General features: G+C 46.3%; 1 protein-coding gene across 4 annotated transcripts in view; it reads left to right on the top strand.

The window, feature by feature from the left end:
* Window positions 1–17,167, top strand: part of Znf532 (zinc finger protein 532) — a 106,826-nt gene extending 89,659 nt beyond the window's left edge. For all 4 annotated transcript variants that reach the window (XM_052155576.1, XM_052155575.1, XM_052155574.1 and 1 more), the window contains 3 exons: window positions 11,215–11,327; window positions 13,831–13,996; window positions 15,230–17,167. In XM_052155576.1, coding sequence (XP_052011536.1) covers window positions 11,215–11,327; window positions 13,831–13,996; window positions 15,230–15,724 — 774 coding nt within the window. In that variant the 3' untranslated portion in view covers window positions 15,725–17,167. The remainder of the gene's footprint in view (window positions 1–11,214; window positions 11,328–13,830; window positions 13,997–15,229) is intronic.
* The last annotated feature ends 3,202 nt before the right edge of the window (window positions 17,168–20,369 follow it).

Genomic DNA, 20,369 nt, shown 5'->3' with positions numbered 1-20,369 from the left:
CAAGGCTTTGACTCTGCCAGACACATATACCACTGTTTCCCCTGCTACCCAAACCTCACATCCCTGCCTGTGCCCCAGGCGCCCTCCCTGTCCCCAAGATCCTGAATGACAGCAGGCCCAACAGAGTGCAGATGAAGGTGAATCTAGTCTCTTGTGCCTACAGGAGCCAGTGTTAAGTTTGCTGATGTGCTGGAGATGGCTGTCTTCTGTTGTGTCCCAGGACTGGCTGGGGCTCTGCCACAGTTCAGTAGGCTCACATGAGTCTGTCTAAGAAGGCAGCCATCACGCATCATTTCTTAGGAAGATGTTCTGAAGTCCTCCTGGCAGGCCAGTTTGTAAGCGTGCAATTAACACAGATTTCCACCTGTAGGTTCACTCTGTTGGGTATCTGTGCTGCAGTGGGGATGGCAGAGGAAATGACAGGCTACTCTACAGAGCTGATTTAATATGGGTTTTTTTTTTTTTAATTGGCACTTATTAGTCTCTGGGAGGTCATAGATTCCCACTCAGCTCTGCTTTATAAATAGGACAACTGTAGATGCAGGAGCATGGAGCCCTTTTGTGAAAGCCCAGGAGGGTGAGTGAACGCCCTGTCAGGGGAGGATGAAGGCTTATTGGAAGCAGAGGCTCAAGCATTGAGGAAGGTTCAGCCTGACCATGGGAATGTGTCCCCAGGTGGTTCAGGGGAGGAAAAGGGTACCCCATGGAGCCTCAACTCTTTCACAGGGATCTATGGCACCATTACAGACAGTTCTTCTTGCACAGGGCATGTGACTCTGGCTGGGACTGCATCCAGCAGTCCTGGGTCTTTATATCCAGCATGATGGCTGGTTATACCTATCAACAGTGCTTCCTAACATGTATTTACGTAGACAGTTGGGAAAACACTGTATGGTAGAGGGATAGGAGCACCCCCTGGGGCGTACAGCTTAGAGACAGTTAATGTTTATTTGCTTATTTCTTAATGCTATCAACAGATTTCTTACATTTTAAAGGGGTGATTGTTTTGTAAAGGAACGTTCATTTTCTTTTGACTTGAAAATGAATAATTACAAGTACACATAGACACTTAAAAAGGCTGTTTAGATAATTTCTAATAAAAAAAAGGATAAAAAATATTGTATGAAAGATTGTATTAGAAGGCAGATGTGCGGTGGAGAGCGGGCAGCCTGGTGTGCCCAAGGCTCAGGTTCAGTCTAGCGCCGCACTAACTGGCCTTGGTGGCACACACCTGTAATCCCAGGTAGAGTTGGAGGAAGTATGGTCAGGGGTTCAGGGTCGTGTAGCTACACTGTGTGTTCAAGGCATGGTTGGTCTACAAGAGAGGCTGACTTGAGGGAAAGAAAGAAGGGAAGGAAGACAGGCAGTTTCTCTAAGTTTTCCCAGCAGTTCCTCTCTAAAGGTGGATTCTCTGAGAGCAGACAGAGAACGCATCATATTCTCCATCTGCAGGCAGACATTTTAGAAACAGAAGAGAATTCAGAGTTAGGACCAACCCCTGTGTAGAGGAGAAATGAGGCTGAGAGTGGGCAGATGATTGACAATGGGGAGACTTCACAGTCATATGGCATTAGCAAATATCGAGAGCTCAGAAAGCACAAGGTGCCTGGGGCCCTATCCCTTGCTTCAGTGTTCACCTGAAGGAGCCTCGTGACAACATGCTTGTTCTGAGGATCATGGGAGGGCCTCCGAGGGGTTTGTGAGGAAGGACTCTGACATTGCAGAGAAGGGACTTACTTGTTTAAGGTCTGTAAGAGGGACCCGAAGCCCTTCTGTATCAGCCACTGTTCAGCAGAGGAGGATAACAGGGAACCTCGGTGTGCATTGGTAGTTCTAATGCTCTGGTGCCTGGGTCTTCCCTGGAATCCCTCTCCGTGCAACTGTCTGGTGTTGCCCTGAGCTTGGATGCTGTGGGCCTGCCTGCTTCGGTGCTTTCTGTTCTGCACTTGGTCTTTTGCTATTGCATGTTTATCACCTTAGTGCATTGTAATTTTACAGTTGTACAGTGGCACTAACAAGTTTTATGTTTATTTTGTTCATCTGTGTGTGTGTGTGTGTGTGTGTGTGTGTGTGTGTAGTTCTGGGTTCTTTGTGGCCCATTTCAAAGCTGCCACTTCCATAATCTAGATCACTTTCAAAGATACACTTAGCCTGGGAACCAGTTTAGAATGCATTACATGAAACAGTAAAAGGCGTTCCCCTTGTGTTGTAAGTCACAGCCTGGGTTGTTTCCGCTGCCTCTTACAGTACCTAGATGGATTAGCCACCTTGGTAAGTCGGTTTGCTTTTGCAGGATACTCTCTGTTAATGTGAGACAATGGTCTAAGGCAGGAAAGTTTGTTTCATGTTTTAATAATCTGTGGAAACCCATTCAGCATTCATATCTCAGAGATATGTTCAGACCCAGTGCAGAGCTAGCTGATCGGTCACAGTGGGAAAGTTATTGCCTCAAAAGCCTCATGCGCCCAAAACAGCTTGGCTAACCTGATGTCTGAATTCATGCTGCCTCAGAGGTTTCTCCAGAAGTGCTGTTTCAGCTGGCAGAAACCTGGGTCATGTAATTAATTTTAACACTCTAATTAGATTTCGCAAAGCTTTCATGTGTGGACAGGTCATGCTGTGTGCACAAAACACTATCTTGGTCTATTCTTGGAAATGATGGAATTGGACCGGAAAGATCACATCAGTTCCCAAGGTGTTAATGTCTTCCTGTAAGGGTTTAAGGGTTTTTGGCCACGTTATGTTAGGGACAGGATGCTTATCCGTTGTCTGTGGGAAGGGTCGTTCACCCAGTGAGCAAGGGCGCCTGGGGTCAGCGGGTTTATTTTCTATCTTTTGCTACCAGTAACCAGAGTTAGTTGAACCCAACAAGAAGAAAATGTTAAGACCCACACATTAGTTTTCACGTATCCAGATGTCAGCCTTAATACTGAACAATACTTGTGACTGGCGCTTGCTCTCTTAGGTATGCTCACAGTTAATTTGAAGTGAATTTAAAAATTAACTACTAAGGCATCATTTATGTTAATCTCAGTGCCTATCTTATAAAAAGCTTCTTGTTTTATAGAAAGCATCATTTTTAGGAATATGCTAGATTTTAGACTTAAATAAAAAAAGTACCAGTTGGGTTTATCAGTATGTACTATCTTGGGTATTCCTTATCCAAAATGTTGAGGACCAGAGCATGCTTCAGACTTAGGACTTTTTTTTTTTTTTAAGATTTATTTATTTATTATATGTAAGTACACTGTAGCTGTCTTCAGACACTCCAGAAGAGGGCGTCAGATCTCATTATGGATGGTTGTGAGCCACCATGTGGTTGCTGGGATTTGAACTCAGGACCTCCATAAGAGCAGTCAGTGCTCTTAACCACTGAGCCATCTCTCCAGCTCCCAGATTTAGGACTTTTATTTTGTTCTGTTTTTTATTTTGGATTATTTCCACTGACTGTGCTGGTTGATTTTCATATTGGGGATGTTCAGTCTTTTCTTTCCCTTTATAGAATGAATTCATTCTGGAACTGTGTAAGCAGGGCACTCACACGTTATGGGAATGTGTAACTTGCAAGCATTTTTCTTGTGTATGTACCACTTCTGTTTAGGAAACATTGACCACATTGTAGAGTATGTGCCGTGAATAATCGTATAAGTCATGAAAACTGAAACCAGTCTGTCTAAGGGAGACATCTTGGAGGAATCTCAGTTGAAAGGAGACATCTTGGAGGAATCCCAGACAGAATGAAAGGAAGTGTTCCCTGAGGGCTACTTTGAATTCAGATTACAGCCAGGATTTTGCTTGTAGAGGCCCTGTGAGCACAGTGAACTCTATGGAACTGGTCTGACGTTAATTAACATCCCTAATGATTCTTAGAGAAGGATTGAACTTGTGTTTAAGTGCAAGGAAGCAGACATGAGGGTGCACCCAGGTAGGGGTTAGGAAACTCCAGGGCAAGCCTTCTCAGAGCTTTTCTTTTGAAGGATATGTGGGAGGACTTTGAATGTAAATGAAGCAGCTCTGAGGACCTGTGGATTGTGGCAGTCAGCAAGGAGTGCTCGGGTATAATGTGCCTGAAAGTGTGCCTGGGGAGAGTGGCTCGAGGGGCGAGTGCCAAGGCCTTGCTCTTGCACAGCACATAGGGTTTACCATAGGTTCTCCACGTGACTCTTGCCTTCAAACGGTGTCTTGTCACATGCACGGTAATCTCCAGTCCTCACCATGCAGAGTGAGTTCCAGGACAGCCAGGACTATACAGAGAAACCCTGTCTCAAAAAAAACAAAAACAAAAACAAATCCCAAACAAACAAACAAACAAACAAAAAAAGACCTTCAAGGGCCTTTCATAGTGTGCTTAAAATACAACTTTTAAAAAACTCAGCCCCTTCAGGATTTCAGGCAAATCTTCCTCCACGGAGCTGCACCCTAATCCCCAAGTGTAACTTGAGTCCCTCCTGTCCCCAAGTCTCCTTTTCTCCGACCTTCCCTAGTTAGTAATGCATGCTAATGAATATGGAAGGACACTTAGCTCATCCCTGCTGTCAGCTACGTTCAGCCTGTCCACCAAGGCCCCAGCAGCTCCTCAGCTTTGAGAACTCTGTCAGACCCAGCCATTTTCCCGTCCTCCTTCACTCCCCTGCCCTAGGCCCATGTCTTTTCCTTGGAGTCATGGAGGATGGCTCTTCAGATTTCACTCTGCAAAATTACCCGTTTACCATAGGTTCTCCACGTGACTCTTGCCTTCAAACGGTGTCTTGTCACATGCACGGTAATCTCCAGTCCTCACCATGCAGCCCAGACCTTCTTCTGTGATCTTCCTTCTCCCTCCCCTAACTCCCAAGAAGACTACATAAAGGACTTGATTGGGCAGTTCACAAACAGTCAGCCTTCCTGAGACCCACCACACTGACCGCTGCTGGCGCTGGAGAGTGGGGTCATCGTGGAGATGGGTGCACAGGCACTCATGGGGTGTTGATGGGATCTGGGGATGCTTTGTCAAGGAGTACCAAAGAACCTTGATATTTTCACAGCTTTTAAGCTTCATAGATGGTGTTTAGGAATAAGTGGTTAACTACAGAGACATTTATCTATACTTATCAGGAAGCTGAAATAATACAGTAGTGAGTAGAACATAAATTCTTGCCCAGTTATGCAATGAATACTCTAAAGTTTCTCTCAAAGCATATTGTATATATTGCAAATAAAAATACTTGTTTTTATAAATATAAGTAAAAGTGAATATCTATATTCAGAAAAGAAGTGTTATGAAATATAGCTTTAGACTTGACCACTGTTCGATAGATGAGGTTAGAAGCAATCATTAGTCTGTTCTGAAGTCAGCATGTGTTTTTAACTTTTACATTTAGTAGGGTGAGTGTGTGTGTGTGTGTGTGTGTGTGTGTGTATGTATACAGCTTGTGGAAATTGGTTATCTTCCTTTCAAACTCAGGTTATCAGGCTTGGCAGCAGGAACATTTACCCACTGGCCTTGCTACTTTTTCCTTTTTCCTTTCATTTTAATTAATTAATTAATTTTGAGACAGAGTCTCGATTGTAATCCATCCTGGAACACACTATGTTTATACCAGGCTGCCCTTGAACTCACAGAGCTCTGCCTGCTTCTGCCTCCCAAGTGCTGCGATTAAAGGTGTGCACTAGCACACCTGGCCCTTTTATATATACTAAAATCGAGAGAAGGAAATGCAGGCCAGAGATTCTGGAAATGCCATCTTGGGGATGGGTGTTTCACTTGGGGACTGAAGGATGGGCAGTGTGAGCTCGGGCTGTCCTGGAGGGTCTGTACCCTCTGTCTGAGCCTTCCAGCCTCCCTGCTTATCAGCTTGCCTAGCATCTCAAAGTCTCTAAATCAGAGTCTCCATGCTCATATCTCTCCTGACTTCCGAACACTAAGCAGTGTTTGCTCTGTGCCCAACACCTCCGGGTCATTGCCCTGTGATTACTTGGTAGGGCTTATTGCTATGGACTATTGGAATAGTTAATGTGTACTGAGCATTTCTGAAAAACAAGGCTCCTGTGATGTGTAACTGGCAGCTTCTGTTCCCAGGAAGCTTTTGGAGGATAAAAACACCCAAGCACTCCTTTAAGAAAACCCAAAACATCAGGGGTTAGATACACCTGCAAGTAAATACCGTACTTATTAAGCAAGCATTTTTGCATTTGACCTAATGTTTTCAATAACTGTATTCATCCATCATCTTCTGCAAACTGGCAATCTTGACAGCTATCAACTGGTAAGTGGACCAGTGAACTAGGGAATACTTACATAAGTGGGACATTTATGCAGCTAGGGTATTGCTATATGAGTTTTACATTTCTCTGAAGTGAAAGGAAAAATAAAGGAGAGTTAGCCATGCATTGTGCTGGGTACCTGTTCCACAGTGGAGTGGCCCACCTGTACGACAGGGACACAAAGCAAAATGGGAGGCACAGAGAGGAGGGTGTGGCTGCTGGACAGGGCTGAACACGAAGGGCTTGTGGGAATGCAGAGAGTAACGTACCTGTTCTGTATCTCTAGCCTGACTCAACTGCATCCATGTTTTCTTTTTTTGTTTGTTTGGTTTTTTTTTGGATTTGGTTTTTTTCTAGACAGGGTTTCTCTGTATAGCTCTGGCTGTTCTGGAACTCACTCTGTAGACCAGGCTGACCTCGAACTCAGAAATCTGCCTGCCTCTGTGTCCCAGAGTGCTGGGATTACAGGTGTGGGCCACCACCACCCAGCGCATCCATATTTTAATTTATATATGTGTATGTATATGCCCACCAAGGCCAGAAGAGGCTATCAGATCCCCTGGAACTGAATTTTTGAGCAGTCTGAGCTGCCTGATTTAGATACTGGAAACTGAACTCCAGTCCACAGGAGGAGCCGCAGGTGTTCTAACCACTGAGCCACTGCTCCAGCCCACATTCTTTTCTTTTTGAGACAGCCTTGCATGAACTCCCTCTTTGGTCTCCCACGTGCTGGCATTAGAAGTGTGAACTATGGTGCACAGCACTGTGCAGAATATAAAACACACCCACATAAACTGTACCTCAGTAAACCTTATAATTCTTCAGGCAAGAGATCAGAAAAAGTTTGCTTTGCATGCGCACTGTTTTGACATAGCTTCCAAAATCTAAACATGAAGGAGCTCAGCAGGGTCTTCTTCCTACCCGACACCCCAGGTCTTTTGCGTATCTTTAGAGTCTTTATAAAGGATCTGCAGCCATCCCATCCCTGTGGGACACTTTCCCTGTCTTGTTACCTGGGGTCAGCTGCGTTATGGCATCACTAGGTGGAAAATTCCAGACGTGAGCAGCTCATGAGTAGCCTGAGGAACGTTTGTTCTGTCCTGCCCAGAGCTGCATCATCCCTCTGTCCAGTGTGCCCTCTGTACCTGCTGCTCACTGTGAGTCAGTGCCACAGCTGCCGTGGTGACTAACTGACCCTCAATTTAGCATCGCTGGTCTCAGTACGTGGGTAGGGTGCTGCGCGTTCAGATGAGCCAAAGGAAGACCGTAACACTCCGTAATGCAAAGGTTGGGTATCATGAGCTCTTTGAGACTTGGCCACATTCACAGGACTTTTAGGAGCACACGTAACTGTCGTTTTGTTAGATCATTTCTTACTGTGTTCAACTTGTAAATTCACTACAGGAGGACTTGTACAGCTTGCCCCTAGCTTACTGTGGTTTGCTGTAAACTTTCAACTTTGTAATGGGGTTAATGTTTGTGGGGTTAATTAAGTTCACTTTCCACTTCTGGAGGGTTCTTTGTAAGTCAAAGGTCAACTTCCTATATAGAAAAGAGCCACACCCACACAGGCATCTGCTGTCTGAACATTCGGGCGTCTTTCCGGTGTTCTTCGGGAGATTTTGAACATTCCCAGTAATATAGTGTAGGGAGTTGTGGGTGTGCAGGGAAGACCTACCATGTACCTGGGCCAGATCCTAAACAGACAGGTTCAGAGTTTAGAAGTTATCTTCTGAGGGAGGGGCTGCTGCAGTGTGTGCTTCCTTTCTCGGAAAGCCTTCTGATGGAGTTGGAGGTTTGTGTCACTGTGACTTGGGAACAGCTGGGAACCGTCATTTCATCAGTTGCGAGTGCTGCTATTTCCTGATGGCTGGCAGCGGGGCTTCTTGAACATTGGTGGAGCACGGGCCTTGCCTCGTTCTTGTTAAATTGTAAACCCCCATTTTCATCTAATTTTGAAAGGTGCTTTGATCATCTCTGTGATAATAGGGGTGCGTGTTACAAGAGTAGTCCTCAGGAAAGAGTGGAGTGGCTGCCTCTAGCCGTCGGTCTGGTCCACCACGCCCAGTTTAAGTGGGGCTAAGGAGAGTTGGCACGCAGAGTGAGCGCACTACCAACTGAGCTACATCTCCAGCCCTGCCTGCGGTCTTGAAATACAGTTCAGTTTTATGGTTTCTTAACCTTGCAGGTTGCTAGCTTTGTGAGAATGGACTCAGCAAGGCTGCTTCTCACCTACTGTCTGTCCCCTGAGGACATCCCCACCGGCACTTCCTCATTAACAGCTGTCTTTGATGTTAATACAAAACATTAAACACAGCACCTCGGAAAGTCCAGTCTCAGGCCGTTCAGTGTCCCCAGCTCTGTGCCCTCTTGGGTGCTGTCATGTGTTACATTCTCTCAGTCTGCTGTTTGACAGAGCTGTCTTTCTTTTAGAAAGCAGGCTTGGATTGATCGGATATATACAAGATTAATAGAGGAATTAGGTCTTTGGCTTCTTGAATATTGTTATTGAACAACTATTTGTTGATGACTCTGTGCTTAAAGCTTGATTTTGAAGTGGGTATCTGTTCCCTCTTGTTGTTTGGCTATGTAAGTGGAGTAGGGATTACTAATGGTTTGCTCTGTGTAATCAGAAATTGCCTGTAATCCTAGACTTCGGGAGAGTGGGGCAGGAGAACCATGCTTTTGAGACCAGCCTATGTTTTGAGACAACATAGCTTGTCTTAAAAGAAAATAAAAATTATGGGGAAAAACCTTAGGAGATGTCAGTTACTTTTCTGTGACAAAACACCAGGACTAAGTCAACTTATAAAACATGTAGTCGTTCTCATGTTTTCAGAGGGCTAGGATCCTTGAGGGTAGGCAGCAGAAACAGCTGAGAGTTCACATCTTGATCCATAAATGGGGGCAAAGAAAGGCATACTGGGAATGGAACCTGAAACCTCAAAGCCCACCCCCAGGGGCCATGACTTCCAGTCCTTACCAAACAGTTCCACCAATTAGGGACCAAGTATTCCCAAAAATGGCCTGTGGGGGCCGTTCTCAATCAGATCCACATCTCTCTATCGCCATCAAATATCGATGCTTTCAGTGTTAACATTGAGATGAGAATTCTTTCCTTCGCCTTTGTCTGGGTTCAGAGGTCTTCTCAATACCCACCAAACTTTTGCTTCATTTAGAAAACTTGAGTGTGACAATGAACATTTTTAACCCCAACACTTGGGAGGTTGAAACAGGAGGATTGCCATTAGTTTAGGGCCAGCCTGAGCTAGATAGCTTATTTCATAAACAAACCAAACCTGTTTCCCACTGTGCTGATATAACCGAAGATACATGGGGTGAATTGCCCAGTGTTTCTACAGCTCTCCGCAAGGAAGGCACTCTTGTGACCTAGTGGCTTTCTGATTAGCCAAGTATCTGCATGGGAGCACACAGCTGTGAATCACAGGCACAGGGTGCCAGCCCTACTTTGTTCTTTAGAGCCAGACTCTCACCAGTTAAATGGACTCTATGTTTACATACATCAGATGATCGTGTTTAGGAAAGTATTTCTCCATTGCTTGTACTGTCAATAGAAATATCTCTCACATAAGAACCGATTCTACACAGCCTGACTTAGTGAAGGCTGAGCCGAATTTGGTTTCATTCTGGAGAATGACAGTCCTCCTGTGATGGGCCGGTGTTTGACTTTCACTGCTTGATGCATGCCAGGCCCAAGACTATCTGTCAAAGCTAAACCTTCAGTTTGCCTTAAGGGTCTGGTACAGAGGGACATCTGACTGGTACAATTGGACCTCTCACCAAAGTGGGAAGCTTTATTGTGTGAAGTGCTTGGGATTTAACCAGGGCCTCATACACTGGACAAATACTCTGCCACTGAGTTAGAGCCCCAGCCTGGAAACTTAAGTATGAAAAGAGTTATTTTTACTAGTTAGTACTTTTATTTTTATTCAGTATATCTCATGTAAACACTCTCTCATACACTTTAAAAAGCAGCCTACTGAAAGTGCCCTTCAAAGTTCTATGTTCTGAAGATAACCACATGCATCTTACAAAGACAGGGTCTTCTAGAAAATTTCCCCTGTAGAATTGAGTAGTTATCACGGAAGAGCAAAGGTTTTAAATGTTTAAAATCAGCCAGTGATTTAACATGCACATTGGAAAAGGCAACATTTCCCATTCGCAACAGATCAAATGATGGCTTTACTTGGTAGCTATTGAAGTAGTTGGTACCTACTTTTAAAACAGTAATTTTCTTGAAAATAATATTTATATTCTATAACAAATATCTGGGTATTTGGGTTAGATTAAAAAAAATGTACGTAATTAGGGTGTGAAAAATTCCGCCCTCCTAAAATGAGCTGCTTCCTAGATGATCCACTGTTGTACTGTTGCCATTTGAGATTTTATTTAAATATGTATGAGTGTTTGGCCTGGATGTATGTCTGTGTGTTGTGTGCATGCAGTACCATCGAGGCTGGAAGAGGGTGGCCGATATACCTGGAACTGCAGTTATAGACAATTGTGAGCTGCCCTGTGGGTGCTGGGAATTGAGCCCTGGTTCCTTCAACCAACCACTCAGTGGATCTTAATTGCTGAACCATCTCTCCAGCCCTATAGTTACTTTATTTTTAAGGAACTTTGTAGTTTGTTAGTTTTTACGATATTTTAGCCTGCCGTAGCTCAGTGGTAGAACAGTTACTTAGCATGCTCATGTTCCGGCATTGATAACCAGTACTGCAAGATGCCAGTTTAAATACATCAGGTGGTCTGGGCACAGTGGTGTCCGCCTTTAATCCTAGCACCTGGGAATCAGAGGCAGGTGAATCTCTGTGAGTTTGAGTTTGGTCTACAGACTGAGCTCCAGGACAGCCAGAGCTACATAGAGAGACCCTGTGTGAAAAACCCATCAGTCAGTCAGGTGACTTTTGCCTCCTCCGTCTTAAGGAGCCCTCTCTTTTCTCTGCACAGCAAATGAAGAAGCACCCCTGCCGCCAGTGTGACAAGTCCTTCAGCTCCTCCCACAGCCTGTGCCGCCACAATCGCATCAAGCACAAAGGCATCAGGAAAGTGTACGCCTGCTCGTAAGTCTCGCAGTCTGATGAGTCTGATGAGTTTTGCCACTCACTCTCAACTCCTGCTCTGCTCTGGTGTCTCACCTGTATCCTCCCCGCTTCTGTGTGCTCCCCTCATCACACATAAAGCAGGAGAGCAGCGCGTGCGTGCGCGCACACACACATACACACACATTCACACGTTTGCATTAGGGTGTGGCTGGCTTTCCAGGCTCACAGTGGATGAGGTGCCCTCCACTTAGTGACTGGACCATGTGACCATGTAGATTTGGGGTTGTTCTACTCGGTGGAAGGCTCTCACCCAGATCGTGGCCATCTGGCTGCAGCCTGTCCCCTATGTTAGAAGCTTTCATCATTGGCTGGGATCAGATGTGAGGGACTGGAGAGGACAATGTAAATCCACCCGCCTGCAGTCAGTCATAAATTGCCTCTTGTATGAAATGAGCAGGCTGTGGTTTATGGTTAGTGGGAAATCTGTATCACTCATTCAACCCACACGTGTGAAGTAACTTGATAGGACAAAGCACTGCTCATAAGAAGACCAGGGACTGGAGAGACGGTTCAGCATTTCGGAGCACTTGTTCCTGCAGAAGACTGGAGTTCCATTCCTAGCACCTAGGAATGTAGGAATGCTACATGGTAACTTACAATCATTGTAACTTCTGTTCCCGGGAATCCAGTGCTTTTTCTCCCGGGAATCCAGTGCTTTTGTCGGACCTACACAGTCACCAAGTATGCATTTGGTGCACCTACGTACATGCCCCAAACACTGACACATAAAAGAGAAATTCAACAAACTAATGGGGCGGGTGTGTGTTTGTGTGTGTGTGTGTGTGTGTGTGAGGCAAGAGCGTGCACACACGGAGCCAGTGTGGAATGCAGTGCCTGTGTCAGAGCCGTGCCCCGGGGCCTCATGGTGAGGACATACATGAGGTATGAGGATTTGCTGTGCCTAAGTTAGAGTAAGTTTTCTAGGTAGGAAATGAAAGTGTGGAGCGATGCGGGAGGGGACAGCGTCCCGTAAAGTCTGTGTGGACACAGTGAGAACGTCATCAGGCACGTGGTGTCCTCGCTGAGAAGGTGGGAAAGCCTGACGCGGGCCCTAGTCACAGCCACTGCCTTTGCTGATTTTTTTTCTGTTTTTTTTTTCCTTTTTCTTTCTTTTCTACTTCTCCCCTGTTTTACTGACAGCCAAACTCCTCAAGGGAGCCGGTACAATGCCTTGGTGGATCAGGGTGTTCTAGGCATCACAAGCCAACAATGGGAGTTCATCCCCAGAGCCCACTTAAATGTCAAAGGGAAGAGCTGATTCCACAGAATTGTCTCTACCCTACACATGCACCATGGCAGACACACACACACACACACACACACACACACACACACACACACACTCAGAGGAACAGAGAACAAATCTTTTATTTTTGAGAGCGTTTCTTGCTGCCACCCCACAGAGGGAGGGTCTTTAATATAAAGTCACAAGCATTTGGGGACCTGCCATTAACAAATCCCCAGATGCTTTTTCAAGGTAACAAATGTGGTTGTAGATAGGGGATGCTGTCACCCTTCACAGTGCAGTGGGTCTTATGGTTGTTTGAGATTAGGAGGGGGCTATATTTGGAGACAGGGTCTCAGTCTTTAGTTAAGGTTAGTCTCAAACTAATCCTTCTGTCCTGTCTTCCTGCTTTTAGAACAGGTGTGTGCCGGCCTGTGGTCTCAGTGCTGTCCCTTACATCTAACATAGCGTATCCATAGTCAGTGTGGCCATTTACCTTCTTAAGCTTGGTTTTGGACTTGGTTTACTATTTAGGAGAATAGTAAATTAAAACCTAGAAAAAAAGAAATTATCATTGAGTGTATAAAACTTAAGTAATTTACCTCTCAGGGATATCTGTATTTTAATCTCATGAATGAATAAACATTTCCAGGTACAAACACAAATTGCACTTGTGCTTTGAGGAATCTAGGCTAACATTTCATTGTGACATGCGGGGGGTGGGGGAGGCAGAGGGGACCATCTGCAGCCCGAGGCACCTCTCACGTAAATTCCAAGGCCTGCTCTGTGCCACTGTAAAGACAACAGAAAACAGTATTCTCCAGTTTTGTTTCATTTTTTAAGATTGAAGCCGTCTAGAATTGCAAATTAAATAATGTTTTAGCTAAACCTACACAAACAAACCAAAGTAGGTTGTTCCTGTGAAGGCATAAAAGTCAACAGAGGGCTCGAGAGATGGCGCAGTCCCTGCAAGCTCTGCTCCTCTCCGAGGGCACCTGGAACTCCAGCTCCAGGCTGTGTACCTGTGCGCATGTGGCACACACAAACACACACAGACACAGACATTTGCTCTTTAATCAATACCTTTGACAAAAGCCTAGGGGTTGGGCCTTTCCCCAGTAGGTCGTGGGGGTCACAGCACTGGAGGCCCCAGTGTCGGTTCTGTCTTCCTGAGCCTCCGCAGTGAGCAGCCCTCGGCAGCCATAGTTCCCCTCTCTCTCTGTCTTGTGCTCACAGGCACTGCCCAGACTCCCGGCGGACCTTCACCAAGCGGCTGATGCTGGAGAAGCACATACAGCTGATGCACGGGATCAAGGACCCTGACGTAAAAGAGCTGAGTGATGACGTCACCAATGAGGAGGAGGAGGAAGAGGAAGAGGCGGAGATAAAGGAGGATGCCAAGGTCAGACATCTCAGCTCTGCTCTTTCCCGGTCCTGTGCTGACGAGTGCCTCCTGGTCACTCTCAACAGCATTCTGTGTAGTCATAGCTTAAGTCGGATCTTGCTGAGGACCACAGTAATCCCCTTACAGCCCTTCCCGGCTCCCAACTGCTCCTGAAAAATAACCTCTTGAAGGATCTCTTAATCTAACTCAAAATTATATGCATTTGACTTAGGGAGATTATCCGTTAAAGAAATGTATTAAGCAGATGCTCTTCACCGGCTGCTTCAGCGGTGGCAGTGTTCAGAGTGACTCTCTGCAATGGTAGACCATCAGAGCCCACACCCAAGCCATAGTCTTCTCCTTATGGGTAGTGAGCCTCCGTCAGCTGAGTGTGCATGTGCAGGAGCCAGGCACACGGCAGTGCGTGTTCTGCTTGCTGTTAGAGTTACAGAAAGCACACACAGCAGCTTTTCCTAGCTTTGGTGCCAGGATCATCAGTCTAGAAGAGGCAAATACAGCTTCTCAAGACACACATTAGCAGGAGTCATTGAGTCGGGTGGGTGTGGCATTAGGACAGGTCTTCCCCATAGGAAGCTGGGTGTGTGCAGAGGTAGCTAGGGTGCAGGCCATAAGAGTGGGGCCCTAGTACAGGATGCAGAATTGGAGGCATTTGGGATTTAGAAAGGAAAATTCTAGGGAAAAGGGAAAAGGCAGCTCCAGAGGGGACATGTGACAAAGAGAACTGGGACAGTTGCTGGGGCAGGAGCCGGTGCTGGGTCCTTGGGGTCTTAGTCATCCCCCGTAGTCATAATAAAACCATGTATCCCACGTCCTCTCCCTGGCCTAGGTGTGCTGTGTGTCCTGTCTCTGTCCTCAAGCACACAGGCCTTGAGCCCACCTGGGCTTTTGCATGCAGCTTCTGGTGTCTGAATGGGGCCCATTGTCACCTGTCATTATGGTCCTTCCCTCCCCCCTTCCCCCCTTCTCCCCCTTTCCTCCGCCCCCCCCATCTCCCCTCCCTGTGTTTTCCCACATGAGCCCTTGCTTTGTCTTCTGAGGTGTGGAAGGCCTGTGGTGCTGCTCCCCAGTAGCCGGAGGTCATGAGGGCACTGCTGTGCACAGTGACACAGAAATGTTAAGGCCTCCAACCCTCCTCCATCCAGTGTCTGCTTTCCTGTCAGTCATAGAACCCACCATCTTCAGTTGTATCTTTTGTTTGTTTGTTTGTTTGTTTTGGTTCCCCCAACAAAGGTTCCCAGTCCCAAGCGGAAGTTGGAGGAGCCGGCTTTAGAGTTCAGGCCTCCCAGAGGAGCCATCACTCAGCCACTGAAGAAACTGAAAATCAATGTCTTTAAGGTGCACAAGTGTGCCGTGTGTGGCTTCACCACCGAGAACCTGCTGCAGTTCCACGAACACATCCCTCAGCACAAGTCGGACGGCTCCTCTCACCAGTGCCGCGAGTGCGGCCTATGCTACACGTCCCACGGCTCCCTGTCCCGGCACCTCTTCATCGTGCACAAGCTGAAGGAGCCTCAGCCCGTGTCCAAGCAGAATGGGGCCGGGGAAGACAGCCTTCAAGAGAACAAGCCCAGCCCCGAAGACGAGGCCGCCGAGGGGGCAGCGTCAGACCGGAAGTGCAAAGTGTGCGCCAAGACTTTTGAAACGGAAGCTGCCTTAAACACGCACATGAGGACACACGGCATGGCCTTCATCAAATCCAAAAGAATGAGTTCAGCTGAGAAATAGCCACAGAACTTCCATGAGGCAAACCCCTGTCCGTGTAGGAATTGAAAACAAGACGTTTTTATTACCAAGAGTTTGCAGTATAACAGTTACCAGTACTGTCTAGGCTGTGGCAATAGACTCCCTGTCCTGCCCTCTCACCTCTGCAAATGTACCCCTTCCCATAAGTGTTAAGACAGTATTTGAGTTTTAAAGAGTTTGTATATATTTAAATAACATTTTATACTTTGTTACATGTTTGTATCAGTATTTGGTGGAAAATGTTTTGAGGTTGTTTGTGTGTGTGTTTGTGTGTGTGTATGTGTGTGTGTGTGTGTGTATGTGTGTGTTCAGATTCTCATTTTTTTTTTTTGTACTGTTTCTTTAAAACAGAGTTCTTAGTAACAGGGGCAGTTCCTGAATTCAAACCAACCATTTTGTATGTTACGGATTTGAATGAGTTCAACAATTATAGGCTATCCTGCCTTTTTTAGTGTTTTTAATTTTTAGAACTCGCCACATAAATTGTAGGTGATTGTGGATCTCACAACACTAGCAACTTTTAAGTGTCTTAGCACCACACGTAGCGTGCCTGCTCCTGCCCTCCAAGGACAACAGCACCCAGGTGAGGGCGTGGCCTGAGCCGTCCCAGACCGTCAGCCTTACAGCCCTACCTCTCTCCACCCTGGGTGAGAGAGGCCAGGAGTCCTGTAGGGCATCCTGTAGTCCACCTGGGCAGTGAAGAATGGGAGACGGTAGAGCTGGGATTGTTCTGGCGAATTCGCAAGGGCACGAGGAGACAGGCTAGGAAAAGGCCAGCCTGTGGTCAGAGTTGGAAGTCGTAGCTAGACGTGTAGCTCTCTATGTCAGGTTTTGTCATGGAATTCACTAACTGTTCTGGAGACACACACTGCAAGAGTATCAAGTATTTCTCTGGCTCTTGACAAGAACAAAAGGGCAGGGCTGACTCAACCCTTTGCTGTCTACACAGTTGGTGTTTCCTGTTCTGGGTGCTACCGCCAAATGTTCTGGTACTTAGTGTCGTGTTGGGACGCACAGCCTTCCTACCGACCTAGCAATGCAGCAGCCTGTACTCTGCAACTGGCCATAGATGAGCCACCAGGCTTCTAGAGTCAGTCGTTTTAGCACCCTCCCGAGGTCACCTGACTAGAGCACTGTTGGGGTGCTCCTCGTCACACCCCTGTACAGCTCTCTGGGAAAGATATATATTTTGGTTATTGTTTTGTGTTTTCCGTTGCATTTTATATCTTGTATTTATCGCCCGATATGTTTTGTACTTTTGTTTTCCTAAACAAAGAAATCCATGTGTGTATATAGAGACTTGCATGCTAGGCTGTAGTCAACGTTCAGTTCCTTGAAAGGTCTTGCTGCTGTCGGGTGTGCGCCCTCCACCACCGCAACTGTATTCAACCCATTTCACATGTAAATAAACGAGGAACATCTGGCCCTTGAGCTTCTTCACGAGAGTTATTGGTGGGTCTCTGACATCATAAATTCTGGGCATGGACTCACTGGGGGAGCAGGCTGCAGAATACGCAGACTTCTTCCCCCTCTGAAGAATGGCGTCTCGCTCTCCTTGGTGACCAGCTCATCGCTACCCTGCCACTTTCTGTTGACGACATAGGTACAATCCAAGGGTGTGAAATGTTCCTCAGCTTGAAGTGTAATTGCTGTTACGTGTTACATCTTCCCCTCTTGTGTTCACGGCACTTTCACACGTTCCTGCATTTGAACCTTGCAATAAGCCTGTGGCGCGGCGGCCACGCAGGTCTGCACAGCTCACGTGGAGGAAGCTGCACTCAGGTTCAGCTCTTTGTCCGGTCCCTCCCTCCCAGCTGGTAAGTGGCTTTGCATACAGAACCCAGATATTTTGCTCTCAATCTAGTACTCGCTCTTTGTGGTTATGTACATATTGATAAATACTCATTTATTCAACAAATAAAAGTTATGTGCAAAAAATACAGTAGTCAAAGTTTCGTTTGGGGGAACTATGGCTTTTTAGAAATTTTGTTTTTACTCACATGCTCGTGTGTGTGTGTGTGTGTGTGTGTGTGTGTCGCATGGCCAGCGACATGCTGGGTAACTGGTTTATGGCCACCTGTAACTCCAGCTTCCCAGATCTAACAGTCCTGGCCTCTCTGACAGTGCACAGAGTGCCAGGTCCGTGGGGCTTCTCGTGCGGTCGCTCCTACAGAGAAGCCTGCGGACGGTAGCTCTGAACCTCAGATCTTCTGGGGAAACCTTAGCTCCTCTTCAAGCACAGTTCTGCTCTCCTTAAATGGTTCCTTTGACCTTCTCCTTGGTGCCCCCCATCCCCCCCTACACACACACTATGAGCCTCACATCAGTACCAAGTCAACTATAAACATTCGGGTGTGGTTACATAGCCTGTAGACGCACAAAACATGAATAGGGATTCAAAGCCACCACAAGAGAAAACCACTAGACCACAAAGGAAGACAGCAAGAGGAAGATACTGAAGTAGAGCCCTCAAGCCAGAAGACAAATGAACCCCAGTAACCTCAAGTTCTTAACTCCCACCCCGGCTTTGTGTACAAACTGACTATGGTCTCCAATGAAGCGGCAAGCTGGGCGGCTTTTTAATAAAAGCTCAACTGTATGCTACCTGCGGGAGAATCACCACTCCGGGTCCACAAGGACTGGAAGTGGTAGCTATGCATGCAGGAGAGATGAGAGAGGCTTGGGGATACTTAGTCAAAACAGACCAAGTGAAAAACTAAAGAGACAAAAGACATTCTATAAGGAAAAAGTCAATTCATCAACAGATGGTACCAGCTGTAAATGTAAATCCACCCAACACTAAACCCCTGTGAATATGAATAAGGTGTTAATAGTTTTGGAGGGAAAGATACTGTGCTACAAAAGTAGCAGGGGACTTTAATGCCCACAGTCATCCCCAAACCACCAAACATTGAACACTGGACCAAATGGACCTAAAAAAAGACATCGACAGTGCATTCCATATATCCAGCAGCTACAGCATATACATCCTTTTCAAATGTGCAGGAGATGTTCTCCAGGGCAGTTCCTATATTAGCTACAGAACAAGTCTGAACGAGTTCGGAAGGACTGAGAATTAGCAAGTGTCTTTCCTGGCTATAACTCATGAAGATAGTCACAGAGGCCTTGAAATAGCTGGTTAGAGATTAAAAAGGATACTAGGAAGGTGGCTACGTGAAAAGGAGAACAACAGAAGCCGGTGGGCCACAGTAGGAGCAGCTCTAAGAGGGAAATGTAGAGCAGTACACGATCCTCTCCGCTTCCCAGGAGCTTGGGGACCAGCGGTTGTAATCCTATAGTTAACGTTACCCCCAAAACACTCATTCTAAATACACGGGCCTTGGACCATGTGGTCTGCGAGGCTAAATTTGAAACATGGTTACTGTCAGGTTTCCTGCATGTTCTCTTTTCGTGTCTATTTTAAACCTTTCCGAAGTCCTAATGGGTTCTGGCAATCACGTTAGTACGCACTTGTTGATAACCCTAGAACGTGGAAGGCCTGGGCAAGAAGATAACCATGGTTTTCAGAGCTGATCTGGTCTGTAATGATTTCCAAGTCAGCCTATGCTCCAGAGAGTGAGACCGTATCTCAAACTAAACCATAAACCCCTGCATATACTGTGTGATGACACGTGTATTTCAGCTCTCATTTTTCTTTTTTTCTGAGTGTCTGTTCACTGATGTTCTCTTACCTTCTTTGGAAGGGCAGATCTGGGGTGTCTGACTTCTTAAAAATTTTCAAGCGAATTTCCCAGCAGGAGACAGCATTACAGAAAAGGCTTTACTTCAATGATAGTTTAAAATCGTAATTTAACTTTACGATCAATTGCATCTATGTGTATGGGTTTGCACTACAAATGCAGTGCCAGTGGGGGCCAGGAGAAGACACGGGATCCCTGGGAGCTGGAGTTGTATGTGGTCGTGAGCCACCTGACTTGAGTGCTGAGGAGCACTTACGTCCTCTGCAGGAGCAGAATGTGCTCTTAGCCACTGAGCCAACACCCCGGTCCCGGAATGGTTTAACTTTTAGAGAATTCACAAAGAGATTCTAACAAAGCTGTGTGCTGGAACAGAGCTGTTGAGGAACTCAGGGACTAGCCAAGTGTAGATCTTCCCTCAGGCATGAGAAGACTAAGCGTTTCTGGGCAGACAGCCATGAATCAGGGCCTCTGTAGCAAGCACAGCATGAGCGCTGCAGAAGAAGACATAGGCTAAAGGCGACCTGTTTGCTCGCCAGCAGGTCTAGTAAGTACCCTTCCAGGTAGGCAGAGATTGGAACAAGGTATCAGGTCACCAGATTTGTCTTGGAATGACATCCTCCTTGCCCCATGTGGACATTTTTTTAACTTGAGGAAGTAGAACAGTACTTCCCAGAAAAAACATTCTTGATAACTTCCAAATTCAGTTTGTAAGGGAAGCTCCGAGTCAGGACTCAACCCTGTTTATATTGCTCGGTTTATATTGCTCGCTCGAGATGTTTAAAGGAACCTTAAAGGAACTGTTATTTAGCTTGCTGTTTCTGCAGCAAGCAACTTTTCCTTGGGCTTTTCTCACGGTTGTACGGCGCACTGCCGTGTCACATCTGTCTCTAAACACAAAACGGTCACCATGATTGTTGGAAAATACT

Source organism: Apodemus sylvaticus, chromosome 13 (genome assembly GCF_947179515.1).
Source record: "Apodemus sylvaticus chromosome 13, mApoSyl1.1, whole genome shotgun sequence".
Taxonomy (NCBI): Eukaryota; Metazoa; Chordata; class Mammalia; order Rodentia; family Muridae; genus Apodemus; species Apodemus sylvaticus.
The sequence above is the reverse complement of the archived record's forward strand: the minus strand, read 5'-3'. Positions and strand labels throughout refer to the sequence as shown.